Source organism: Oculina patagonica, chromosome 2 (assembly GCF_052425735.1).
Source record: "Oculina patagonica isolate OP01 chromosome 2, crgOcupat, whole genome shotgun sequence".
In the NCBI taxonomy this organism is placed as follows: Eukaryota; Metazoa; Cnidaria; class Anthozoa; order Scleractinia; family Oculinidae; genus Oculina; species Oculina patagonica.
This window is the reverse complement of record NC_135759.1, coordinates 16,723,616-16,751,060: the sequence shown is the minus strand read 5'-3', so window position 1 is coordinate 16,751,060 and position 27,445 is coordinate 16,723,616. Positions and strand designations below refer to the sequence as shown.

The 27,445-nt window shown below is 40.6% G+C and overlaps 1 protein-coding gene across 4 annotated transcripts in view; it reads left to right on the top strand.

Moving 5' to 3' along the window:
* LOC144643172 (uncharacterized) overlaps positions 1-26,449 on the top strand; it is a 39,206-nt gene extending 12,757 nt beyond the window's left edge. For 3 of the 4 annotated variants that reach the window (XM_078502339.1, XM_078502337.1, XM_078502338.1), the window contains 22 exons: positions 57-215; positions 1,291-1,392; positions 5,133-5,231; positions 8,115-13,226; positions 14,361-14,472; positions 16,670-16,811; positions 17,813-18,092; positions 18,208-18,267; positions 18,510-18,600; positions 18,882-18,973; positions 19,160-19,218; positions 19,644-19,817; positions 19,929-20,039; positions 20,638-20,791; positions 21,621-21,762; positions 21,864-21,904; positions 22,343-22,501; positions 22,926-23,216; positions 23,540-23,662; positions 24,211-24,270; positions 24,711-24,868; positions 25,646-26,449. In XM_078502339.1, the coding sequence (XP_078358465.1) occupies positions 57-215; positions 1,291-1,392; positions 5,133-5,231; positions 8,115-13,226; positions 14,361-14,472; positions 16,670-16,811; positions 17,813-18,092; positions 18,208-18,267; positions 18,510-18,600; positions 18,882-18,973; positions 19,160-19,218; positions 19,644-19,817; positions 19,929-20,039; positions 20,638-20,791; positions 21,621-21,762; positions 21,864-21,904; positions 22,343-22,501; positions 22,926-23,216; positions 23,540-23,662; positions 24,211-24,270; positions 24,711-24,868; positions 25,646-25,883 (7,959 nt within the window). In that variant the 3' untranslated portion in view covers positions 25,884-26,449. The remainder of the gene's footprint in view (positions 1-56; positions 216-1,290; positions 1,393-5,132; positions 5,232-8,114; positions 13,227-14,360; positions 14,473-16,669; positions 16,812-17,812; positions 18,093-18,207; positions 18,268-18,509; positions 18,601-18,881; positions 18,974-19,159; positions 19,219-19,643; positions 19,818-19,928; positions 20,040-20,637; positions 20,792-21,620; positions 21,763-21,863; positions 21,905-22,342; positions 22,502-22,925; positions 23,217-23,539; positions 23,663-24,210; positions 24,271-24,710; positions 24,869-25,645) is intronic. The other variant, XM_078502336.1, reaches the window with a different exon arrangement.
* The last annotated feature ends 996 nt before the right edge of the window (positions 26,450-27,445 follow it).

The following is a 27,445-nucleotide window of genomic DNA, read 5'->3' as shown; positions in this document are numbered from 1 at the left end:
ATTGCCTGGAGAGTTAGCCTTGATAATGACGTACTGATTCCTCATTTTCTCCACAGACATGCGTTTTCAGCCTGGCTGCTACACTGTGGTCAGCGGCTGACTGGCGGTTGACAGAGGCAGAGAAGCCATCGTTAAGTCCCAGATTTCAAGAGCTGCTGGTATCTATGACAGAAGATGCCTCAGATGCCAGGCCAGGCTTATATGATGTACTACAAGTGAGTAAAACCTTATTCAAGAGTCTATGTTAACATCTTATTTCCTCTTCAGCGTAGGGCGGGGTTATTCGCGCGTTTTTCATTGCTTTTCTTTTTTTTAGTAGAAACAGTCGTGTTCTATTGAAAATCCGCGAATCTTATAGTGAGTTTTTGGAATGCAATCCTTAAGTTCTACTAAAAAAATTAGACTACTCGCCCCCGTTTTATATGAGCGATAGTCAACTCGGCTGCACCTAGTTGACTGTTCGCTTGTAGGCAACTCGGGCTCGTAGTCTAATTGTGATAAAGAAGTTGAGATCAGTCAAAGTCAAAACTGGAGGCAAAATATATAAATTATCAGCTTAAAATGCTCTGAACAATGTGGCCAGGGAGTTCAAATAATGGACTCGTGACTGTATGACGAGAATACAGTGAGATATTAACTCAAACCTCTCGCTAACTCGAACCTTTTCAATTCCCCTCCAGGTCATTTTCTTACTTATTTTACCCTCGATAACTCGAGCCCCCGATAACCCGAACCTTTTTCGATTTCCCTTGAAGGTTCGAGTTACCGAGATTCAACTGGATGTAACTTCCATTATCAAGAAGAGGATATTCATAACGCGCCACAAAATTCTCAGAACTAATATAAAAGGAAACTTATGGTGATTAGTAAGAAGAATGTTTCGAACTCAGCTTATTCATATGTTTCATTTTTCCGAAGGCTCCCTCGAGGATCTCTTAAGTACTTGGAGTTCATTACTAAGGCCCGCACCTGACTCGTACCAGTCGTCTCTTATGTGAAAATTGCATGACGCGAAGGATGATGGGAAGGAGGAAAGGCTGCTCTGCTTCTTCCTTCCCATGATTCCCTCCTAGACTCACGACGACTCAGAAGACGACTGGGGACAAGTCAGGGCACTCACATGTGTTCTACTGTTTGGGCCTCTAGGATTAGCTTGCTCTGAAAAAGTATCAGCTAAAAGCTAAAGAGATCGCTGCCGGCGTTTTTGAAGGCCAGTGTCAACTGCCGTGATTCCACCGTTTTTTTTTACTGTAGTGCTTTTAACCCAACACTTTTGTTTTCTTTCCAAAGACATGCGAATCCTTACAGACCGAAGGTGATATGACGTCACGAGAAAGATGCCAGGCTTTGCTATGGGAGTACCAGGCTTCCGCGGCCATAGAGAATGATGACGTAAGTACCTTGCAGTTATAATGAGTTTATACTATAAATAAAATCATCAACTAGGGATAATGTCTTGATTCAACAACAAATTCTCAAAACTGGCATACAAAGAAATCAGTGTATGGGAATAAGTAAAGAGAATTGAAAATTTCAGCTCAGGACTGAAAGGGTCAACGTTACATGCGTTTTAAAATCATGCTAAGTCCCAATTTTTTAAATGGTTTCTAAGCCTTGCTACTGAAAAAGACAATTAATGTATTCCACGTACACAGTAATGTTCAAGTAGCTTGGGGCATTATTTGTTTTTACAAGCTGTACAAGCAAAACACTTGTAAAATCATTCACTTGGAACCAGTTGACTTTTTTAAGAGGTGATGAAGCCAGTTCAACGCGCAGAAAAAGTTCGTTTGGCTCTATGTTTTTTGGGTAGAATTTGAAGCAAAACCCGTTCTCTGTTGTTGTTTTTTTGTTACAAACCTTTTAGATGAGTCATATCTAGGCATCTTTCTGTTTTATTTCTAAGAGTAAAGCGTGTATTTTGGATCGTTCCGCTCACGTAGAAATTTGAATAAACCACAACACTTCTAAATTATCTTTTTCATACTGTTTTAAACAGATGTCGGGGCTCTTTCAGAAGAGATTAAAACTCAATTTCCTTCGTTTTATTACGCGCCAAGTGTTTTAAGTCTTCTGTGTTTGCTTACTGAAAACTGTCTGCATTTTCCCAATGCTAAACGGCTTCATGTTTTTTTGTTATTGTTCTGTGTTTTTTTTAAGAAACGGAAAGCCAGAGATAAGATAAAATACAGTGCGATATCACGTAGATGAGAGTGAAAAACGTGTTGTAGATAGTTGAATAAAAACTATGAAGTATTTATTAGTTTATTGAAAGCAAACACGCCCTCGCACAATGACATTCTCTATTCAGCAGTGATTAAGAATTGTAGGGTTTCATTCATAGCTTAGGCCACTAAAATGTAAATATTTGTGTTTTTGGAGTGCTAATTAACAGTTAATATGGTAATCAAGTTCATAAACTAAGTGTCGACGTTTCAAGTCATGCATGTTTTTGATCACGCGACCACACTTCTCACGGCATCCGTTAGTCAGTCACAACTGACGCTTACACGCGATGACACAGTCGAAATTCGTCGCACCGGTTACCATGTTACACACTACAAACGATTATTGCAGTTTGGTTAAAAATAAGATGTGCTACAGACTGCATTTGGTAAGTCTACCTGTTTTTCTACTCTCAATTCTCAAAGCCGGTGCAAACTCGCGCGCCTTGTGCTAAAACGTTTTAGCAACTAAAAATCACCGTGTAGGGTGGTCAGCTCTTATTTGAGGTAATTTGCGAAGTATACAAGAACTCAAACGTTGAAGTAAAAGGAGTTTCAAATTCTTTAGTACTAAAAATACATTTTCTGATTACTCTCAAAATCTTTTGTTTGTTTCTTTGGGTCTAATAGACGCTGAAAAGATGTTCAAATGTGGTTTGAGTTTGTGTTGGTTCTCGTCCTTGTTGGCGAGGGTTTTCTTGGGGTTCTCCGGTTTTCTTTCTCCCCAAAAATCAACACTTTTAAATTCCAATTCGATCGGGAGCATTGGATGAAAAGCCACTCAGTGGAAATGCCACTGCAAATTCCCATTTATTTATTAATTATTATTTATTAGTTTGCTAGAGTAGTGCATTAAAAACTCCACAGCTCTTCTATATTTCAATAATCACTTTAATATCAAAATTTTATAGTGATATCCATGCACCTAGCTAGGGCCACTACATGACTCTGTTTCGGCCCGTTTGGCAGATATTAAACAATTATCTACCACGACACTCGGCATGGCATTAGTTTTTAATTGTCTTTAAAAAACAATTATTTGCTTCGCATAATATACTATCATAAACTAATCTACTTTTAGTCGCTAACTGCAAAGGCAGCCGGTGAGTAACTTTGATCTTTTTTAGTTTTGAGATGCTCGTTTTTGGTATCCACCCTGCTTATTTACAGTGATGACAAACTTTATCACTGCAAGCCTAAGGCGAAAGTAAATTGGTTTGGTTGCGGTTTCGATGTCGCACTAACAAAAGATTAATCAATCACAGAAGATTCCGAATGCTTGAAGCTTATGTAAATTCAAGGTCAACTTAAAGTTTTGTGAGCAGAAACCTTTTCGGAAAACCTTAGATTATGAAAACACAGCCTTCGCATTATTCCTTAAAATATTTACATACGTCAAAGTTAATTAAACGCGCGTTTAGCCTTGGGTAAGGCTTTTGAAAACAAAATTTTTATCAGAAGGTAACCTTCGTTTTTTTTACAATACTGCACTATTCTAGTAATGATGTCCAATATGACCGTAGTTTTATTTTTCACTGGTTTCCAAGCAACGGACCCCGAGGTTGCAGTATCCATTTGTTTGAACGAAAGCTGAATTTCTTGAAACATAGTCAGAGCTTTCATCCATTTTTAAAATATCGAAGTCTGACCAGGTGTAATTTTCTAACATGTCTATGACGTTTTCGAATTAATAAAACAACAGTTAACGTTTTTGCATAATCACCGCTTTTTTAAGAAACATGTAAAAGCATTTTAACAATATTCCATTCAATGTAAATTTGGTACTTTGATAGTGCGTTTAGATACCTTGGAAGACCTTGGAAAAGCCTTGTTGAACTCTCGGTGGCTCAGCAAAGTTTTACCAGCCAATAACTCCGCTTTCTTACAACTTAGAGGCCTGGCTAAACTAGGAAACATTGTATTAGAAACATTGTTTCTTGCCATGTTTACTACGTGGCTAAACTAGCGGGAAGCAATGAAAATGTTTTGCTGCCTGGGTGGCTAAACTAGGAAACAATGTTCCAGGAACAAAGTGTCACACATGCGCATAAACTAGTCAACATTGCTTCCATGGTGGCTAAACTGGGCAACATGTGTTTCGGAAGCAAAATTTGTGTCTGGGAAACAAAAATTGTTTTTGACTTGAGGCAGAAACATTTTTTGTTTCCAAGAAGCAAAATTTGTTTCCGCAACATATGTTTCTCGCGTGGCTAAACTAGGAAACAGTTGCCTCCGAAACAATGTTTCGCAACAATGTTTCCTAGTTTAGCCAGGCCTTAAGGCTGAGTTGTATTTTCTTAGAACGCAGCTAGATTTTAATGGCATAAACAAATCATTCACTGGCACTAAATGTCAGTGCAAATCCGGCCAGTAAAGTGCAAATCGAGGCAGGTGCATGTTTGTTAAAAGGAAGTTCTTTGATGAAGGGAAGTTTTACAGGTAGAGTTTTCTGTTAGTGCTTGCTTAAAGGAGCTTTGTCACGGGGACTTCGCAGATATTTGGTCTAAAATGTTCTGAAATTAATTGGTAGGCAACTTAACACTTAAAAAACATTATCTTTGAACATCTTAAAGGAAGATATAACTTTAATTTGCGGATAGAAATCAAGCTACGGCTATGGATATCAATTTTTGGAAGATGCGCGGAAACAACTTGTAAAATGTAAGCCTTACTTTTACAAATTGCAATCCGTTCCATCCGAGCCAACGCAGCCAAAGATGCTCGTTAACAGTTTTAGTGCTCTATAATAGCAATTTTTAATAAAAAATGGGCTATAATTTTTAGGTTGCCTGCGACACAAATATATATTTTGGCTGTTCAAAAATCTGGTAAAATCCGTGACATAGTCCCTTTAAGAGTATGGGGTTGGACTAACTTTCTATGATTCTTTTTTTATCCCCCATTAAGACCACCAAGAGAAAGACCGCAGAAGAGGATAAGAAACATCACGATACGCTTATGGGATCAATCTCCGTGGCGGCTTCATTCAAAGGCTTTCTTAAACAGGTACTTTCTATTACCATTCAGTTGGTTTTTCTAAAAACACCGTCTTAAATCTGAAGGTCATTTTATGCACACTTTCTCTTACTTTTTTCATATATATTATATATCTTTTAACGTCTTTTCTAAGATGATCGATATCTTTATTCTCATGAAATGCCAAACTGAATTTGTTGAACAAAGATTAAGAGAATATAGTTGTTAGCTAGACAATAGCGAAGATGGCCAAGAATAATCAAGTCTAAAACATTGAAATCATTTTGTAAACTATTGGAAAATAAGCACCATGGCAGAAAGTACTGCTCAAAAGCTTTCATTTAAATGGTCACAAATTAGTGTTTCATCTAGATTTAAAGTAAAAACCACCTTGTACAGCATGCTAAACATTATCACATGGAAGTACTGCTCACTCACGAATGTTCATAAACCAGGGCTTTCAGTACAAACTTGAGCGTTTAGAGAAAACAATTCATAGACTTGAGATTTGACTCTCAGAGTGAAAGGTTATATGAAAGAAAATTGATTAGAAGGGATCTAAATGGTAAAATAAGGAATACATTACGAAAGTTTGTAGACACAAAAAGATATATTTAGATTTGAATTATATACTTCTCTTCCTTTTTTCACGAAATTAGTGGCTATGATAGATAGGAAGAATTAGAAAGATGAAAATAAACAATGTTTATTTCAATATTTCATTTGCCTTTCTATTTTTACATATTTATAATCTGCTATTTTTAAAAATTAAAAGTCTTTTCGATAGAATTTTGGTTGTTGAAAGCCCCGAAGATCAATCCTTTTGATTATCTAGATCTATGCCAGCTTTCACAAGCATTATCCTTTTTATTTGTCAGGATTTAGTGAAATGTGAAGGCGTGATTTCCGGAACTCGGCTCAGCTTTACGGATGGTTTTAAGCCATTTCACCTTTATCGCACTTCATATGTTAAAAAGCTTGTCTGGCTAGTTTCCTTTGAGCCAATAAAATGCCAGTTTATTTGATGCTTAAAGGGCAAGTTGCAGTAAATTAACTGATTTCGATATGCAAAATACAATGACACTGTTGTTTAAGAAACAGTGGCCGGCTTGAAGATCAAGAACTTGAGCGGAAGGATTCCTTTTTTTGGTCTCTGAGGTGTTTATTCTCAGGGCAAAAACCAACAAAATCTACATTCAGAATACGACATCGGAAAAACTTGCGATTAATGGATCAAAAAATACCCCAAGTAAGGTACTTCATTTACAAATTTTCCTCATTTTTTATTTCATAACATTTTTTTTACAAAATCGTTTAGTCGGTGAGAACCATAGAATTGCTTGAATATGATTTTAAAAATGAACTTTTCTCGGAAGCAAGTATTCTGCTTTATAATCTAAAACCCATAAATACTTTGACCTTTCAAACGTTTCGACTACAAACTCAAATCGCCATATGTCACTCGCCAAAACCTGCTAATCGCCAAATTTTACTTAAAACGCTATTCCCGACTAAAAATAGTTTCATTATACAATTTCTGCAAAAAAAAAAATCAAATCAAATATTGTTCATTGTTTTGACCTAAACCAACAGCTGTTAAACCAAGTGTGTAAACCAACAGCGGTAGGTGATCTGAATAATACACAGAGTTAGTGCACTTCATAAATATCTCAAAAACAAGTATCTAGAATCTGCTTTTATAAAAATAATTCATGTGATAGTGGAAGTCGATTTTCCTCTTTCAGCTGTAGTTTCTGCCCACGTTCAGTCCCTTTTGGCAATTTAAGTTTTGTTTGTTGAATTTCACAATCGCTTTTTTTTCTCTAATTGTTTGTCTAAATTTAGGTTTGTTTTAAATTCAAATGAACCAACATGTCAAAACATCTTCAAACTACCGCTGGGTATGTTGTTTCATTTGAGCGATCAGGCACAACAATTAAAAAATTTTCTCGATTTGTGTGCAAAATGACGTTCTTCCCATTTTTGTTTTTTAATTTTTTTTTGTATCATCTTTTCGAACTATATGATCGGAAAGTGAAAATTTCACTGTGGACTTAAAACGACCTGAATAAGCTTTCAAGTTCAACGTATTTGCGTGTTATTTATGACTTCCTTCTCTTGTAAACGCCGCAAGGTGAGAGGTTTGTGTTAGTTTTATAATTCTCGTGTCAGTGTACTTAATCATTTCAACATACTAAGCATTTGATGACTAAGTTTTTTCTGTCGTTAGGCCCATCCAAAACTTTTATAATTACTTGTTTAGAATTTTTACAGACTTACGCTGTACCTGTTTCGAGGATCATTGTAAGTCAGGCTTATAAGAAAGTTCTCATGTTTACTTTGGTTCGAAAATTCCACCCACCATTTCCGACTCTCTTCAAATTCTCGCGGCTTTTTTGCAGCCAGGCGCTGAGAAAGGACCATGTGCCTACGTACTATTTAAGATTAGCGGAGTGTTAGCGATTGCAGTTTCAATTTAAAGCCGCTGGTTTAATAAACAAGCAAACTATTTAAGATTTGAGGTATATTAGCGATTACAGTTTCAATTCAAAGCCACTGGTTTAATAAACAAGCATGCGCCAAAATAAATAACGGGCGGCACGATAATTACTTTTCTTAATCGCGTTTCTCCCGTTTGTAACTAACAAATGTAAGCATTCGTAATGCGTTCTTGTTAACATCCCTGTGTTTGAACGTTGTGGCTTTAAGACTGCTTCTTTTTCTTCGACTTATCACACTGCCATTGATATGAAAGCAATACATATCGATTCTATTTGTTCGTAATGTTAGCTGCTGTAACAAACCCAACACGCCATTTCTATGCCATTTACTTCCAAACATAAATAAAACCTTCCTACATTGTTGATATATAAAGATGTTAGTAATTTTATTTATTGATTCTTGTTTTACCAGACGGCTAAGCCTCCAGAGCGGAACCCCTTTGTCAAGGCTCAAAATAAGCAAGAACCTTCCAATCATATCGATGGCAAGTCCTCTGGAGAAATATCAACAAAGACAACGACTCCAGAACCGGAAGAAGTGAACACGAAGCAGAATACAGTAGCAGATGATTCGCAAAAGTTGAATATGACCTCCAGCAACTCTTTTAACAGCGATAAGGAAATTCCTTCTTCTGGTTCAACAAATGTGAAGTCTGCCACTTCAAGCGATGCAAATAACAACCAAGATCCCGCCATAGAACGTAAACGGGGTTACTCCCTGACCGAGGATCAAAAGGAACAACTTTTATCTCTTCTAGCATCAGCCAAGCTGAACAAGAACCCTTTCTATACAGGGGAGGATGACCAAAAAAGCGATGAATCAAGAAAGCCAGTAGAGGAGAAGCCTGTTAAGCCACCTTCGCCTTCCTTGTATGCTTACCCGCCCTACGGCCAAACTGATGCCCAGATGATGTTCAGCCCTATAACGCCCGCTGGTCGTTCTGCCTCTCCAAGCGTCCACTCCGATGTAGGCGACAATCAATTGCCTCCCGTCCCTAATGCCACTTATGTACCTATCGCTGTCCCCATTCCCAGTGTAGCTCCTGTACCGATGCCCCCTTTCTGGTACATGCCCCAGGGGGGAATGATGCCATATCCTCAGCAAGTCATGTCCCCTATGCCATATGTTCCAAATGATGCGTCAGTGACTTCCAATCAGTCAGTGGTGTCAACAGATAGCGATGTGAGTGAGGTTTCTGACATGGACCTTCGACCTAAGAGAACAAGTAGCCCAATGCCAAAGGTTGATAAATCTGAAAGTTCGAAGCCAGGCCCAGAGCAATGTACGAGGCGTTCCCCTGCCCTGCAGAATAACAAGGGGTCCAGGCTTCCTCGTCCCATTTGGCAAACACCAGTTGTAAAGGGCAGAACAACTCCAGTGGAATCAGAAACCAATTCCAGTGTTGTTCGACGAAGGGTACCGTTTACTGGTGAAAACAACGAACGTAGGGAAGAGATCAAACCAGTTCGTGCAAGAACTCCTTCTCCTTCCTTGGGGAGACGAGCTTCTTCCAAAGACGTGACTCCTCCTCGCTCCCAAACGCCTCCCGTGTACTGGACTAGGGAGGGAGTTGACATGCCATCCAATAATAAACCGCGTACACGAGTATCAACGGGTTCGTATCCAAACTGGCGACCCGCTAGCCAATCCAGCCCACCGGATGGACGGAGAAGATCAAGCTCCTCCCCTTCAGGATCAACACCAAACAGTCCTGTACAGAGACGAAGGAGCCAAAGCAGACCATCCAGCCCTGCAGGATCGCGATCCAATAGCCCCGTTTCTATGCTTGTTTCAAAGTTCGAGCAAATGTCTCAAGAATCTGCAGACAACTCCCCAAGGGTTTGTTCCGACTCTGTGTCGTCCATGATATCAAAGTTTGGTTCTTCTTCCCTGGTACCCGAAGACCGCATTGTCAAGGGACAACTTAAGCCGAACCTTTCTGCCTCAGCTCCTCAGCCGGGTTCCAAGACTGGTCCTCTTCGTCCATCGTCGAATCGCGAAAGGGCACCTGCTGCTTCAGATCACGCACCATCGCCTTCGTGGCCTGGAAATCCTACCTCGTCACGTGATAGTAGTAGGAGAAGCGAGTCATCTGACGACAATAAGCGGTCATTAATTAGTAATCCTGCTGATCCCCGCGATATTCACCGCAGTGGATCAGACCCAGGATCAACGGACAACAGACAGAACAGGCTCTCTGTCGAAAGTCGGAATCGCCTGTCGACTTCCCATGGAAACCTTGACAAAGAGAATGAATCCACTGCTGATAAATGTTATGAGTCAAGAACAAGGCTGTTAGAGAACATAAGAAAGTGGACGTCTCAAGAAAATATCACGAGAGACAGTAGCCCATTAGATGCTCGTAGGAAGAGTGTTCAAGAGCGTCTAGCATCTGGCCTCTCCTTGGTTGACGATTACTCCACGAAAACGGATAAGGTGGATGAAAAATATAGTTCAAAGAAAAAGACAGAAAGAAGACCTTCTGGCAAAATTTCTTCGACTCCTTCCGGGAGATGTTCACCTGGTTCTGATCTAAGAAACGACTATGTTATCAAGTCAAACCATGCATCAGACAATTTGTCGAAACCCTGGAAGAATAAAGATGGCTCTTCCACCGACCTTGCTAGAAAATCGTCACTTGATTCCGAACCAGTCCGGGAAAAAGGCTCTCCGCGATCAAGGCCAAGAGATCTTTGTTTTACTCCAGTAAGAGACTCTTCTATCCAATATGGCGATGTTAAAAGTGCTAAGGATTTCCTCTGGTCTCCGACATCAAACGTGCATAAGTTTGAGATCCCGGTGGATTTGGCAATTTTGGAATCCACAACGCCGTCAATTACTAGCCCATTAAGTTCTGTGGGTGGATTTGATTTGGCATATGGTGGAGTAGATGGGAACATTCTTTCTCCTACGATCCCTCTTAGTCCAGGATCATTGAAGGATTTTAAGCCATCAAACTACTTTACAAACGTGACTTTCAAATGCGGGGAAATGGAACCTGAGCGAGATACAAATTGCCTTCCAAGGAGACCTTCTCGTGAAAGCATCGAAGGTGTTGCTACGGACACTGTCACCAATAGAACAAATGCAAACGATAACTATGTAAAAAGATTCGAAAGAAAAATTCTTCGCAGCACAGGCGATATTGAGAACGACGAACCTCTTTCAAGTTCAGCCTCCGGTGCAGTTAAAAGTTTTACGTGCAGAGACTCCAAGGATGTTGAAAGTGTTACCAAGGATGTTTTTAATTTTACTGGAAATCCTCACTCTAAAAACGAGGCAATAGGCAACGCTTGTCCTGTCTCAAGCTCTTCTTCGGCAATTAACAGCTTGCCTAGTCGTTCTTCAACCCAAGGATCATCGGCAACCACGTTGGCTACAGAAGATTCCCAATCCCCGAGAACGCGTTCCAGAACCGATCAAATTTTAAGATCAAGACATCCATCCGGTGACAGTCCATCTCAGAAAGGCAGCACCTCTGCGTCTAGGAATCCTCCATCACCAATGACACTTAGAAAACTCGTCTCAAATCCTCTTGACGCTAAAACATCGCAAACCAGAACCTCGACATCGAAACGAAATTCACTACCCACTTCACAACCAATCAATCTTTTAGCACACCGCGAACCTTCAAACCTCCCTGAAAACCGTCCGTTGGCTAAAAGCTCATCGCAAACTAACTTATCACCTGGTCAAAAACAAGTTCATAAAAGTTCTTCCCACAACAATTTATCAGTGCGTCACACAACAGCGGAAGGCAATTCCTCGAATTCCCTTGGTAAGGGATCTGTTTCAGGTCAAAGCAATCCTCATTCCAAAACTGTATCTACAAATAACCCACATCCAAAAGAAGGCGACATAAAGACTAAAAGTTCTAAGGTAAATACAAATCCTGGAAATCCTCACCCATCAAAAGCCAAACATGGTGCAAATGAACGTTCCAGAGAAAGGAACCCTTCCTCTTCGAATCCACACGCTCAGGCCAGTAGAACAAAAAGCGCTACACCTAATGCATCAGAATCGAGCCCTGTGAGGTACCCTTACACTCGAAGGGGAAGCACCCCAGTAAAAGGCAACTCTACTATCAAACCGCCTCCCAAAGCAGCCAGTAATCCCACTTCTCCCCTCTACCCGAAGCAACCAAAAGGGCACATGGAATTCTTTGGGGCAGCCGGTGCTACCTATCCTGGCAACATGCGTGGCTCAACGAATGCTCGAGATCCAATTAGCGAGAAGAAAGAACTACAAGAAATTCGGCATAACCCAAAATCAAGACAGCGAGTTCAAAGCAGCGGCGAAAGTAGCGTGACATCCTCGGGTGATGGCAAAAGTCACCTGGCCAACACTCTAGAGAACGTTTTAAAATCATCCTTGAATTATGTTGACAATCCTGGAGATTCGGACGTATTCTACATTCCCTCCTCTCAAGAAAGTGTTTCTAAAAGTGGATCGACACCAGGAAAAACCAGCAAGCGATTTCCTAGTAGCTCCTCGTCCGATAGTGGGTTAAACCTCTCGGACCCTGACGAGACCCGAAAAAGCAACGGTAATGATAGCAAAAGCAATCGACTGAGGTCTACTCCGACTTCTCCAAATGCGCTCTCTCCGTCGCATTCACCCTCGCCAACATCTCCGAAGTTCCCGATAGGTACAAGTATTTTCTATGATCCTAGAGAGAAACAAAATCCTCTACCTTCTCCAGAGAAATGGTCTAGTGCGGTGCAGAATGAACCAGCAAACATGGCTCTTCTATCTAAAAGTGTTCAACCGGGCGATGCTTCAAATCCCTTTAAGACCTCATCGGCAAGGTCTGACGAATCTCCGAACAATGCTGCGCGAAATAATAGCGATAGGCTCAAGCAAGTTAAAGGCGACGTGTCGAAAACAACAGATAAACGCTCTGTGGATTCCAGTGAAAGCAGTAACAGCCATGCAGAAAAACCACTGAGGGATGTACCAGCCGTAAAGGCAGCGGCGCTTGCTCATGCCGGGAGGTTAACTTCAAAAGAATTTGTTGCTCCCTCAACGCCACCGCCCGACATTTCAGGTAAACTTTCTAGCAAAAGTCCTGCATTCTCGCCAAGGGTCGACTCTAAGGAGCTGCTAGGTCAGCTAGTAAAAAAGGTGCTAAACTCGGCCGCAGCTAAGCAAGGTTCTTCTCCTAAGACCTCGTTTGCTGAATCAGCAACTTCAGCTACAAAGGAAGATGGAAAAGGAAAGGGCACGCAAGAAAAGATGTTCTTCTTGCCCGATGGGATGATAGAAGCTCAAGAAAAAGAGAAAACAAATCGTCAAGGGAAAAATCCAACGACCAGTAGCTCAAATCATAAACAAAGGCTGTCAGATACTGATGAAGCTTCAAAGAAAAAGGAACAAGGACTTTTAGATGCAAAAGAAACTGCTCCTCTGGGAAATCGAGATGATATCACCGCTTCTGTTAGCCCTCGATCGTTACCTGGTGCCAGCAGTGAAACGCCAATCTCTTCCAGTAATGCTTCAAAGGTTGAGAGCTCATCGCCCGAGGTAAGCCAGGAAATTGCTATTTTTTTTTCCATACTTTTAGTGCGAGGCGCAGTGAATATTACCAAGGGCTCGAGGTCCAGGGATTGAGGGTGGATTATTTGAACAAAATAAAACCAATAGTCACACTGGTAAAACCAAGTCAAAACGCCATCTTTTTTAAAATGTGACCGATCCACGCTGAATTTCGACCTACCTTGTTGCAGAATTCCCTCGAAAGCCTAAATTCAGCAATAACACATACCTTTATTTCAATAAGATTTTATTTTAATAATACCCCCTTTTTGGGGGGGGGGGCGGGGGGGGGGTTTTTTTTCCGTTTTAAAAAAGGGGCAAAAGGGGGGGGGTTTTTCCCAAAAAAACTTTCTTCGGGGGGATGGGATTTTTGCCAAAGGGGGGGTCCCCAAATGGGGGGTGTCCGCAAGGCGAGAGTTGACTGTAATCGCCTTTTAGACGTGGAGCATGGGTATTGCTGCCCTACACTCTCACACCACAGTGCCACTCTTACATAGTCTGCATAGTAGCAGAGCTGTCTGTGACACCTTATTTAACAATTAAGACGGCAAGCTCGAGGTTTTTATCGGCTGATAGTTGGTGAGAGGCGAAGCCTCAAGCCAAATCGCCCCTCGCCAACTGTAAAAAGCCGATAAAAACCGAAAGCGAGCTGTCTAGTTGTTTTAGCATAATCCATAGACTGATCTATTCAATAAAAAGTTCAGTGAAAGTGGATTATTCAGTTATAGTTTTGGTTTGTGACTTCGTTAATTTTACTTGCGAGCTCCCGGGAGAGTCTATCGAAAACTAGACCGCACTTGCGTGGCCAATCAGATTGCGAGATTGCCTAACATGCGGTCACTGGGTTATGCTAAGAAGGGGTAGTCACAGGCTAGTAATTAAACCCTGTTATCCTTTATTTTATTTCCAAGAACAAATTTGTGCTAAATACGTTCTTTGGAACCAAACATTCGAACTCTTGCGACCAGTGCTTTGGTCATCCAGTGGGAGTGTCAATATTTCCTGTCGCTGTACATCTACATGTAGGAACTAGAGTGTTAAACGTCAGTTGCATGATCACTAGTGGCTCGTAAATAACAGACACTTAACCATGGCCTCATTTCTTTCCTTGTATTGTCAAAGGCATTGTCCTCGCCTGAAGAGAAGGGAGTTCTTTCTAAGATTATCGACATGATACACGATGAGTTTGCGTTTGATGGCTACATGGATGACGGAGTTGAAGATGTCAATATGGGTGAGAAATATGCGAATTTCATTTTTAATTGCAGGTTATTTATCATTTAAAGGCTCGGCAAAACGAGGGAAAATGTTTCCAGAAATATGTTTCCATAATTGTTTCCTCGTTCTGCCATGGTTCCATTCAGCGCGCAAACACGGAATGTTTCTGCGGTGTAGCAGAAGCAAATTTTGCTTCTTGGAGACAAAAATGGACGCTGGAAACAAAACACGGAGTGTTTCTGCGGTGTAACAGAAGCAAATTTTGCTTCTTGGAGACAAAAAATTGGCGCTGGAAACAATTCTTCCTGTTCGCAAAACTGAGAAACATTGGGAAAACATGCGCGCGCTACGCCAATGCTTCTGGAAAACATGTTTCCTCGTTTTGCCGGGCCTTTATGGTAGATTTCTGTGACTGTCGTACCACTGACTTAAACAATAATTCATCCTAGAACCTCATCCCATAGTTAAATAGGAACGTCAGAGTGTTGCACGCGGTAAAGGAAAGGTTTAGATTGAACGATATTCAACTTTCTTAATTTGCTGTTTTTGTGTGTATTGAAATTGTGCGAAGGTGAACGGGTAATGATGCCAGAAACCACGAAAAAAGTTATTAGATTCACGAAGCAGCTGATCCGACTCTTCGCTCGACTTTACATTTTCATGTGAAGCCACCTTTTAGATGGCCATCCGAATAAAAGGTTGAAGCCTGACTTTTTTAGGGTCTCTTTGCAACTCTTAAAAAATTGTAAAGACCATTCACTCTTCAAAACGAGTGAACAATTCTGTACCTTTTACAACGCTGTTCAAGGTGAAGCAAACACAGAAAGCAATACTTTCGGAGGTCTTACTTTGGTGTTTGTTTGTCGCTGTTCAAATGTTGCTCTTTGTTTTGTGGACAGTCGGTTTTGGTCCCTTGATTGTGCAAAGCTTTTTTCGTTTTCTTTACCTGCGTCATCAACTACTCAATAGCTCAGAGAAGAACCATTATAACTATCAATTATGAAAAGGGATCCATTTTTGCCAGCCATTGTTTTGCTCTCTAGTTTCTGTTTGATTACGTAAGTAAGTTAATCAGGTTTATAAGAAGCTTCCGTGCGCTGGCTAATTAAATTACTTAAGTTTCCCTATTCCTCTCTTTTACGCGCGTCTAAATCCGGAACGTGTAATTTTGCACAATGTGATTTTTAATTAAGACCCTCCTCAACGAGCCTTTGTGAGCTCGTTTACAATTAAACGGCCAATTAGCACCAAATTGGCTACTAGTCAAGCAATAAAAGGAAGCTTAATTTATTTGCGTGCACGTACCAAAAAAGGGCCACTTTGAAAAGTGTTCGTCGAGAAGTTTCGTTTAAAAAGCCATATTCGTTTAGGTGATGTTGGAGAGCTTTAAGAAGTCAGTCAACTAGCATCGAAAATGTTAGAAAGGCTTAAAACTAAATGTTTCTAAGCTTCTAAAAAGGTACAATATATGACAGCTGACCATTTATAAGAGAAACTAACCGACACAATCTAGCTTTGCCATTGCTATTCGAAGGCTGATGGCAAACCAATAGAATTATTACAATTTTTTATGTTAAACGTTATAATCAATTTATTGGTTCCCAAATTATTGATGCTTTGTGCCATTTTTATGATCTAAGACATCGAAAATAGCGTCGCAAATTTGCATGTCATTTTTAAACTGAGCGTCATCCCAAGAGACTCATTCAATAAGATACGTATTTACCAGTACAAAAGACAAAAGAGGACTCTGCGTTTGACGTAATAAACCATCACTCGCTGGACTAAGTTGCTACTCAAAAACGACGGTGTCAAAACAAACTCTTGAACCTATTGAACGCATGTTCTCTTGCAATATTAAGTGTTCGGCATTTCTGTTTGGTGGTTTACAAGCACGGAAGTATTTAAACACTTCTTCACTTGTTTAGAAGTAGTTTGGCTTTGCTCTGCCTTTGAATCTGGAAACTTACTCTACTGAATAACTTACTGATCGTCAAATATCGTCTTTGATAACGTCACCTATAAGGCTCGCGTTTTCAGTCGTCGTGGTTTTATCTTCGCGCACGAAACAAATGGGTACGACAATCGAAGGTAATACGACAAGTTATATACCAGGCAATACAGACCTGTCCGTTAGTTTCCGTTATATAACAGGGTAGTCCAAGTAAGATTCCGGTAATCCCTATGTAATATCTGTTTTACTGTACTTTTAGCGGAGTATGTATTGTCTTTGGCTGGCATGAGCGAGGAGAACTTTAAAGAGGCCATCACGGATCAGTACAGTGATCTGTATTGGGATGAAGATCTTCTTCATGATATGTACGAGGCTGTTACTGGCGGAGAAAAGAGCAGAAGGTTTGTGAAAGTAAACCTCCATAAACAAGCTCTATTAGAATCTTGTTGGAATTTATTGCCTTCATTTAGCTCAGTACAATGCATTTAATGCCACAGTCTTTGAGAGTTTAAAGTAAAATAAAAGCCCTCTTTTGTTATAATTATATGAAATGTAGCACATACACATTACCAAGTCATTTGACGTATTTCTAGTCTCCGAAAGCATGAAAGCAGGCAGAAAAGTCCTTTTATCTTTAGCTTCAGCGACGTTTAGTAATATGACATTCATTTACATGAAAATTGTGTTATTAATTGAGAACCTTTTCCGGCCAATTGGCAATAGCGTAGCGCGAGCGGTCTAAAAATAGAATGCAAATGAATATAACCCCACAAGGCTTAGAAAACATCAGCGTGTTCTGAGGGTCTCTGAGGGAAATAGAAGGAATCTAGGCGAAGTTTTTTTATGAAATTGTTTTAGAAACACTGGCTGTTTTAGAAAGTGTTTTTGGAAAATCGCCGCCATATCGGTTTGCTTGTCTGAGTCTTAACTGAGTCGTGACGTCACTTGCGCGCTTCGCTATTGAGAATACATTGGTATAAGCAGGTCTTTGCGAGCGTTAAACCTTTGTCAAAGTAAAACTCTGAACTGAAGCTGTATTAGCGTTTTGTAGAAAAAAAAGTACATTGTAAGATATTGACATAGTATGCCCACGTAGAGATGCCCTTAAAGATAAAAACATCTTTAGTTATTAAAAAAAACTTCCGGAATATTGGTAACGATCATGCTTGATACAACCTTTCAGTTTTCTTGACAAAGGCTCCGCTGGCATTTTGGCTATAACTTGCCTTGTCCCTTTACATCTTCTTTACACTGAGCGTCCTGGGTACCATTTAGTTAGCGCCATTCAAGGCAAAAGCCAGTTGACGACATAGTTGTGTCATCACGATTTAGCTGGAAGAGAGGGCTTGGGTAAAAGACTGCTTTGGCTCAATTGCTTTTCCTCTTCTTTTTATTCTAACAGGCCAACCTTACAGTTCTCCGAGAGCACCGTCAGTGATATCAGCCCTCCCGAGTCCATCACTCTGTCACGTGAGGAATCATACCTTAGTCTAGAACCTTTGTATTTTAACTCCATCTCTAGAAGCAGTAGCGAGAGGAGTGGGACTGGGGCGAAGGACATCCTCGTGTCACCGCTCGGAGAAGCTACCGAGTTTCTGCCCATCAAGGTTATTGCCCCTGAAATGCAGGCGGACATCCAGGGACTGTTGACGCCAATTTTTGAGGACTATCACAGAGTGATGGTAAGAAATAGAGAAATTGATAGCCGGTGCGTTTCTTGGACAAATAGGAGATCTGTTTCCAGATAAGATTGGGCTACTTTCTATGTTAAATTTCCCGCGATTTTTTTCCATTTAGGGAGTCAAACTGACATCAAGTGTGGAGGATCTGACAGAAAAACTGGGGACTAAAATTATGGTAAGACATTTATTTTGTATGCAGCGCTATATACCATGTCTTTGAAAAAGAATCAAGTCAAGTAGTTAGCCCGACATGCTCCAATCAATCAGGGCAAAGATGATTTCTTAGCCAATTAGAGCCCGAAGATGGTGTCTTCTCTCTTTACCAATCAAAGGCAACAAAAAACTGTAAAAAACTGCATTGAATCGCGAGTCTCAAAAGCTACAGCCTAATCAAGGTTTGATTATTGATTCTACCAGGAAATCTCCCAGCAACTGATGTTGGAACGAAGAGCTAAGAAGAAAAGCATGAATTCCTACAACAAGATGGCGGATGTGGAGAACAAGAAAGGTAGGTTAAGCTAACTTTGGTCTCTTGCAGTAGCTTTACTCAGGCAGAACGGTGCAGTCCAGTGGGGGATCCAGACCTTCGGTAAGGTCCAGACCCGAATAACGGGGAGGAGGGCCCTGGTCCCCCCCCCGCCCCTCCCGTAGATCCCCACTGCAGTCTTCGTGTATATAATGAGACTTTATACCTGTTATGGACACGGGCTGTAACTTAGCAAGCTAAGTCCCCATAAAGAGTAAAAATGACCAACCCTGTTTTAATCTGGTGAATATCTTTCCTTTCAGATGTGAAGGATCTGGCGTCAAAATTGGTCAACGAAATCGAGGAATGTGACAAGAAAATTATCTACTTAAAAAATGTTCAACGGCAACTGAGGGTGAGTATGGGGGTTTTATCTTTGCGTTATTGTCTAAAATATTTGCACTGTGGGTCAAATGCCTAAAGAAAGAGCCAGCTCTAAATAGAAAAGTAGAAAAATTCATGCATTTTGGGTGCCTTTTTCAACGTTACTCAAATTTCACATCGAACACAAATACTAAGTAGCTATGTTTATTCTTTTTAGAATGTGTACGCTGAGCGCTTTGGATTGGATACCTCACTGCTGTATTCATTTCTTGCGAGGTAGGTAATTTGAAGCTGTTCTTTTGCTCATGGGTTGGAGGCGTGGTGGCCTAATGGTTACCATGCTGGACTCCGGATCAAGCGCTCCAGGTTCGAGCCCTGGCTGGGGCACTGTGTTGTTTTCTTGGGAAAGACACTTTACTCTCATAGTGCCTCTCTCCATGCCCAGGTGTAAAAATGGGTACCGACGAATTTACTGCTGGAGGGTAACCCTGCGATGGACTAGCATCCCATCCAGGGGGGAGTAGAAATACTCCTAGTCGCTTCATGCTACGGAAATCGGGAAAAGCTCCGGCCTGATGGGCCATCATTTGGCTCGTATGCAGACTTTTACCTTACCTTTTGCCCATGCGTTCCAGCAAATACAGTTCCAACTTTAAGGACACATGATTTATATCCTGTGCCTTTCCTCTCTCTTTTTGCAGCTACAACAAGACCTGTGTGACGCTAGAACCGGAGTTAAACAACAACTCCCTAAATTTTTCCCCGATTTGGAATCAAAGGGTCAATGAAAGCACGGATATTGTAGATGAGTCTCTAACTGGCCCCTCGCTTCAATCAGGAACCAAACTTGGCTTGTTCTCTTATCTCTTCGACAGGTAAATAATAAAAGCACAATTTGATCTAATTAGATTTGTTATTCCTGATATTTTCTCTTGGATATACGAATTACTCCGAAACTAACGAACCATTGTTTTTTCTTATATCAGACACGCTATGAGTCAGGCATATGTGCGTTATTTTCTATACACATTTCGCTACATTACCACAGCTCAAGAACTGTTTACTTTTATCAGGGAGAAATGCTCTGCGTCTCTAAGGTAAGCACCGTGAAAAAAAAACCAAGAATTTTTAACGGAGACGCAAGTAGACGCAAGTTTTTAACTTGCATCCACTTGCGTCTTCGTTTGGCCAGGACTTGCGTGCACTTGCGTTGACTTGCGATGACTTGCGATGACTTCCGTTCACTTTGGTCGAGATCAAATTTGCAAACAAGTCAACACGAGTTCTTACCGTTTAGCCACCCAACACAAGTAAACGCAAGTCTTGCTGTTTACTTCTAGTACTGAATTGTAGTGAGCGCAGAAGCATTGAAATGGCTTTTTTGACAACTTTCGTGCACTTGCAAGTAAACTTGCGAGTCCGTTTGGCCAGCCAACGCAAGTCTGTTCACAAGTTGAACTTGCGGCTACTTGCGTCTACCGTTTGGCCAGGGCTTTACAAGCTCCTGTCTGTCTGATGTTTCGCCGGAAAGAATCCAGCCAAACTCAACGCACATCTTCTCTTTAAATCGTCCAATCACAGTGACGGTGATTTTCGCGCGCAGCGGGATTTCAACATCCTGCTCCCCTAACGTAAATCTAAGCCTAGTTAATATAGACTTGCAGTACTTAATATCACTTGCGCTTATCTTGTCAGAACGGACTCCTCTGGTCAGGTGTATAACCATCAGCTTCAGATCCGATATCGTGCACTGGACCTTCTGTCTGAGTGGATTGACGGTTACTATCAGTTTGACTTCAAAACAAATCCCAGCCTCATCAAGGAACTGCTTGCATTTGTTAAAGACGAGGTAAAATTTCACTTTCACCTTGATTTTCAGTTCTTGCCTGCTTTGCTGTCTTTCTTTACACCAAGCCGACCAGACTGCACATCTATTTTTGATTTTACATATAGGCGGTCTTAGGGAGGTGTCAGTTTATAGGAGGGAGTATGCATATAAAACAGACTCTGCTACAAAAAGACTCTGTTACAAATTGTTCCTTTTTTCTCCTCTCGTTCCCTGTCGCTCTCCCCCCCGCTCCCCCCCCCCCCCGTCCCCCCCCCCCCCCGCCGCCCTCCTCCCCGCCCGGTCCCCGTCCTCTAGTGACATATTTTGTAATCATCGTAATGTTGTATGTCTAATGTTGTAAGTACTTGCAAATAAAAAAAAATAAAAATAAACTAGCATAATTTAAAATTAGTGGATGCGTTCGGTGGGTGGGGTGATAGGGGTGAGGGCAGGGGAACTGGAGGCTGGGGTGGGGTTGTATTATATTCATTTTTCTTGTTGTGAGGTCTGTGTCGGCAACTACATGGTCCATGTATAAATGTATGACATTCCGGCGATCTCGTACCCCACTTCCAGAAGAACCTGTGCGCGGTGGCGGTCAAGATCAGAGAACAATGATCAGAGAACTCTGAGGCACGTAGGACTCAGTACAGCGAAGTAGCCATTCCAAACATTGCGTCGTGTACAGCTTTCCACATAACATAGATGTAACTCAACATAATACTCAAAGAAATAGTCTGCATTCAGCTTTCTGACTACCTTTTGGAACCCTCAATAATTCAATTTCCTCGAAAAATGCTGTTTTATGACAGAGATTGATTTTAATGAATTTATTTTTACTTCCTCGCAGCTGATTCTTGTGGACAGAAGTGAAAGAGGTCATTACTTGATGGAGCTTATTGCAGAGAAACAGAGACGGGATTTAAACAATAATTCATCGTCAGATGAACCCAGTGATTTTGTGGCTGTTCTGCAGCTAGAGGACCCTCAAGGTATCAAAACGTTCAAAGATCCGTTTAACGCTTTCATTAAAAATTAAAGCAATGTTTACAAAGGAAATTGATGTTAAGATTTTCTTCTTTTTTCTCTTCAGGTCTTGTTCCAGTAGACGGCAAAAAAGACTCACCAAGAAAGGTCAGTAAAAAATTAAAACAATAAAATAGCGCCTTAATAGCGATGTATTAAGCTAGACCAAACTATAACAGCCAACACAAACATTGCAAAGGTTTGCCTTCTCTGGCTTAGCTTTCTGTAGTTGGCTTTTCTAGGAACGTTGCTGACTGAGTTCTTTCATTCATTTGGTTAAAAAAAGATTAGATGATCACGTCAAAGAGACCTTTTCCTAATATTTTGCCTCCAGTTCTTGTAGAAAGAACGCTATTTATTGGAATAGGGCGCTTTTGTTTTATTAGCTCTCGGTTTTCTTTTAAAAAGCTTGGAGCTATTGCACAGTACACTTATGTTCTCTTTTGTCAACATTAAGCAAGATTAACGGATTAGAGTAACTAGGACTCCTTTTATATCTTGTAAAAAGTCGATTGCTGACTTGTTTTGCTTTCGTTTTTTCTGTAGCCTCTGGGTAGCCGCAAAGCTAAATCTCCAGTGCAGTGCTTCAGAAGAGCCACGCCCGAGAAGAACACTACATACAAACCAACACTGTACCTCAAGGCTCTGTCAGTTCTGGACCACTCGTCACGAATCCTCGCCGAGCAACTTACGCTGATACAACAGGTAAAATGCTGTTCACTTCCGTTCAACAGAGTAGGTTACTTATTAATTTCTACTCCAAGATTATTTTAGTTACTTCTTCCTTCCCGGAACACCTTCCGTACTGAACTTGAAATATGGGTGTCATGTCATCCGAAAAATTGTCAAAAAAATTATCTACAAAATTAAGCACTTGATGGTGTCATTTTTCACGATTTTTTTCCCAAAAAACACCTGGCTAACACCTATCTGACTTGTGCAGTAGTGTTTTGAAGCTAGTTCTAGCAAATCTTATTGTCCAGTCAGTAGGCAGATGAGGGTGGGAAGAAAACTCCAACATTTTCACTTAGGCTTTCCTTCTGTCAGAACCCACCTGACAAATTCATCTCCACTGTTCGTTTCCACTTTAGGAATTTCGACCATTCACATATTTTTCTCTCTGTTTCAGGACTTGTTCTTCAATATCCACCCAGTCCATTTCCTAAACTCTCGTGCGCATGGCATCGGTGTTGGTAGGAGCCAGTCCCCCACCAGAGAACGCGACAACATCTTTGGCTTTAGTACCGGAAGTCGACGCGTCTCAGAGCAGCCGGGTTCCGGCGAGGGACCCCTCCCTTGGGAGAACAATATGTACGTCAGTGAACCCAGCACAGATGGTCTTCTAGAAAACCTCTTGGAGCATGCGCAAGACGTTTCCTTATGGGTGGCTGTTGAGATCTGTAGTGCGTCTTCAATAAAGGTGACTATCAAGACTTTTTAAGACAGAAATTCATATTTCCTGCGTTCTTGTTAATCGCTTTCCTGCTCTTGAAAGTGACTTCTATGCAAGCTAAAATATGTGTTACGATGTCTGTAAAGAAGTCTAATACCAGCAGATAAAAAATTTTTTTTTTTTATAATATTAAAAAAACTTAAAAAAAAAAAAAAAAAAAAACCCAAACCCTCCCCCCCCCGCCAAATTTCCATATCACACTGCAATGAGTGAATATTTGTTTTGGTTTAAAACACCGAATAAAACACTCTATAGGCGCCAACAAATTCGTTTGTACTGTTGTATTGCAGGCTCAACTCGCCCTCATCACAAAGTTCGTAAATGCTGCGCGTTACTGCTGTGAGATTCGTAACTACAGCACGTGTATTCAGATCATTGACGCCCTGGAGATGTTTGTCATCCGACAGTTACCGGTAAGTTACCCAGTCATTAATAGTTTGTTGCATTGAAGCTACAGCTGGACCCGTTCAACAAACGCACGCTCTCATTGGTTGTTTCTTGGTTGCGTGGAAATGACTAATACACCATCCCCTCGCGGGACACAGAGGAAATAAGATGATCTGAAGCTCACCGGCAGTGTTTCTAATTTTATTTTTATGGTTACATAACAAATAATGATAATATATTTATATAGCGCATTTTTCATATGTATTGTTCATGCGCTTTACACATCTGTAATTTTCTCCTTGTGGCCGCCACACCGGGAGCTTCGGCCCTACTCTTTGCGATGTGTGTGGGTTCTGTTGCCTGCGAGGTCTAGTAAAAGATTGACGTACTAAAGTCTCCCGAACGATTTACAATAAAAAGAAGCCCCGTTGTTTAGGTCACAGTTAAACTCTTATACATTGACCAAGTTCATAAAATCCGCTAAGAAAAAAACAAAAAACTGCTTTCCGACATTTTTTCCTCGATTTTTGCTACTTTTGAAACCTTAAATAAATGATATATTATTGCTTGGTAGGTTTGGAAACAAGTTCCTACTAAAACTTCGGAGGCACTGGAAGAACTTAAGGCTGTTAAGGTAAGCTTGACCCCTTCAGTACCAAGACTAGCAAAAATAAATTCTCCTGAGAGTTTGATGCTTCCTGATGTATCACTGATTTTCTTTATTCTCCTCCTATCCGCTTACAAATATGCTGGTAGTAATCTTTATTTTTACACGGTTAAATCGCCAGCCTTTCAAAATACAACAAGTAATCCTAATTTACATAAATACTTAAACTCTAATGATAAGCTATTAAGAAAAGCTGCTTTCCACGAATGCCGTGCCTAATTAGAGTACTTGTTTTAGTAAACCTTTAAAATGCCCAACGGGCTCTGCTTGTCTTACGTTATAACGTGAATTGACGTTGGTCAACCAGCTGAAGAACAGTTCAATTAACTTCAACTTTCATAACTAGTGATCTTGTACTTTCAACTAAACCACAGTATAATCTGAAGTCGTGTTGTCCTCCATCTTAGGTTTTGTTGAAGACAGACAGCTCGTGGTTGATGAAGAGTGAAGCGTCACGTGACAAGCCCACAATTCCTTGCTTCCTTTTGTTTGTTATCCACGTGCAGCAACAGGAGCTTGGAGGGTTTACGTTACCTAATGACATGTACAAATGGACTAAGATGAGGTAAATATTGCTTAACAATTAGAAATTAAATTTGACAATTCGAGGAGAAATTTTCCCTCGATTTATTAAGGAAACTTACGTGAAATGTCGAGAACATTTTCGCTAAGGAATTCCATTTTGCATCAAGCCATTGCTCAATCAAGTTTCAAAGGAATCCACTAAAAGAAGGTTGAAAAAACGAGACTCGCAATTTCAAGTTTTGCCGATATCTCCATCCTCGCCATCGTTAGTCATCCTCACTCAGTTGCTGAAAGTTGTTCCACACAATCTAACTATTATTGGGTTTCCTGTGATCAAGGCTGTCATTTCGATAACGGCAGCGAATGGTTTTGGGGTGTATTATTTTTCTGTGTCCGCCAAGCAGCAAAAGAAGTTCCATTAAATAAGCCAGCCAAAGAATGTCACCAATCGGAGGGACTCCTACCCTCCACCCCCCTCCCTCCTCCAACCCAATGTTATGTGCCGCTTGCCTCGCAATAAACTGCCCCCCCCCCCCCCCACCTCTGAAGACTGGACCCCCCCGGGCGGGGTCATGTTCCCTTGTTCCTAACAAAATTTTCATTGTGTTCCCAGGTTTATTTTCCTTTTTTTCCCATGTTCCCAAAACGTTAATGGCTATGTTCCCTTGTTCGCTGAACCCCTGGGAGAGCCTCATCAGAAAGGCGAACTCAGTTTCACGCCACGTAATGCGATGTGACGTTCTATCTCAAAACTGACTTTTCCTTGAAAACGGCCAAACTTAATAAATTGATTCTTTTTTTCTTTATTCCATAACAGATCAGCGGCTCGGTTAGTGGATCAGATACGTTTGTTTAAACAGATGCGTTACGCTTTCCAGACAGATGACGAATTAAAGGACAGACTGAAACAGCGTATAAGCGAGTGCAAGAAGGAAAACCTTCACGCTCTGGCTTCTGAGAATGCTAGCAACTTTCACTTATCGTCTTCACATGGCTCTAGAAAATTCCACGATGCTTTTAGGAAGATGAAAGCTACATTTGGGGGCCACAATTAGCTATATCTGCGGCTTGGCTACCTTAAATTTTTACCAAGTTCCATCCGATTTTACACTGCTCCTTTTTATATGGAATAAATTTTCAGAAAGTACTCTGTAAATTGTTAAGCTTTAGATTTTATCTACGGGCATCTTAGTGGAAGTTAAGATATTTCCATATTCCTTTTTAAGTGTCAGCCTTTTCGCTTGAAAAAAGATGAATTTGTCGCTTTAGTATTATTAAAATTACGAGTTTCTTTATCATAGGTTTTGTTTGGAGAGGAGAAAGTGTAATATTTACACCTAGATAGAATTTTGAATAACATTTATATGTACTAAATATGCGGAAATTCCATTTTCGCTTTCAATATTGTATATTTGTATGAAATACGGTTTTTGTATGATATTTTATTTGAGATTTGTCTGATGAACACAAACTCGAAAATAGTTCGAGCTATATTTTATTATTTCAGATTAATCTATTTATTTATTACTTATGACGGCTGCCGGTTTTCCGGTAGTTAATTAAATAAATTTCAATTAGGAGAAAATAATAAAAAATTTAATTAAAGGAGTTTTCATTTTGACAGTGTTGATATTTTACTCTGTCTTTATTCTTCCCAGCGTAGACTGTTTAGTTCCTTGCGCGCGCGGCCAAGCGGGACAAGTGTCACCCTGCGAGCAGAGCCTCTTTTAAGGGCCCACTGACGGATTTCTCGCGCGTTGCTAAGGTGCCAAAAGAGCGCGCGCTGTATTGCGTGTACGGGTTACTCACGCTATCAGTACGCGCCAGATGTGCAAAAAAAATTTCCTTTCGAGCACTTCTTCAAACTCGCCAAATAAGATGAAACAATAAGAACTACCGAAAAACTTCCTGACTAATAGTTGACTTCACATCTGAGAATCAGTCAGATTAAATTGAACCAGGAAAAGCAGGTTTTTTACACATGCAAATAATCTCAAAAGCGTACGCGTACAACTAGCGCGCGCACTGTTCTCTTGTCAGATGAATTACGCATGCGTTAACAAAATGATTTCCGGTTTGCAGAAAAAATCTAAAAACTTGGCGGTCTTTTATTTGATTCACTTTTTTTCGACGTTATATTTTTCCGACCTGGGTCGGGAACATAACTAAGTATTCATTTGCTTAAATCATTTTTAATAAAAATTTTATGGACAAATCAATATTTTAAATCTCTCTAAAAAAAATTATTTTCCATAATGAAATGAAACCCATACTTACCAAGATACAAAAACAAATAAAGATCATGACACTATGAATGATTTTCTGATAACATGGAAAACATCAAAAAGTTTAGACTTTTTCTTTATTGGTCACGTGATCATGGGCGTGGCCCGATGACGTCATATTTATGTTATGGACTTAGTAAAAGATTCAACCATAACTAAACAAGAAAAATTGCTAAAACTATATAACCGTGAATGTCCCTAGCAACGGGTCCAAATATATACGTCAGTGGGCCCTTAACTTCCCTACGGTTGCGATTTGGGAAGTCTTCTCAAGTATATCAGTGAAAAAAGATCGAAGGGGCTCTGCTCGCAGGGTGGACAAGTGTCCGCGC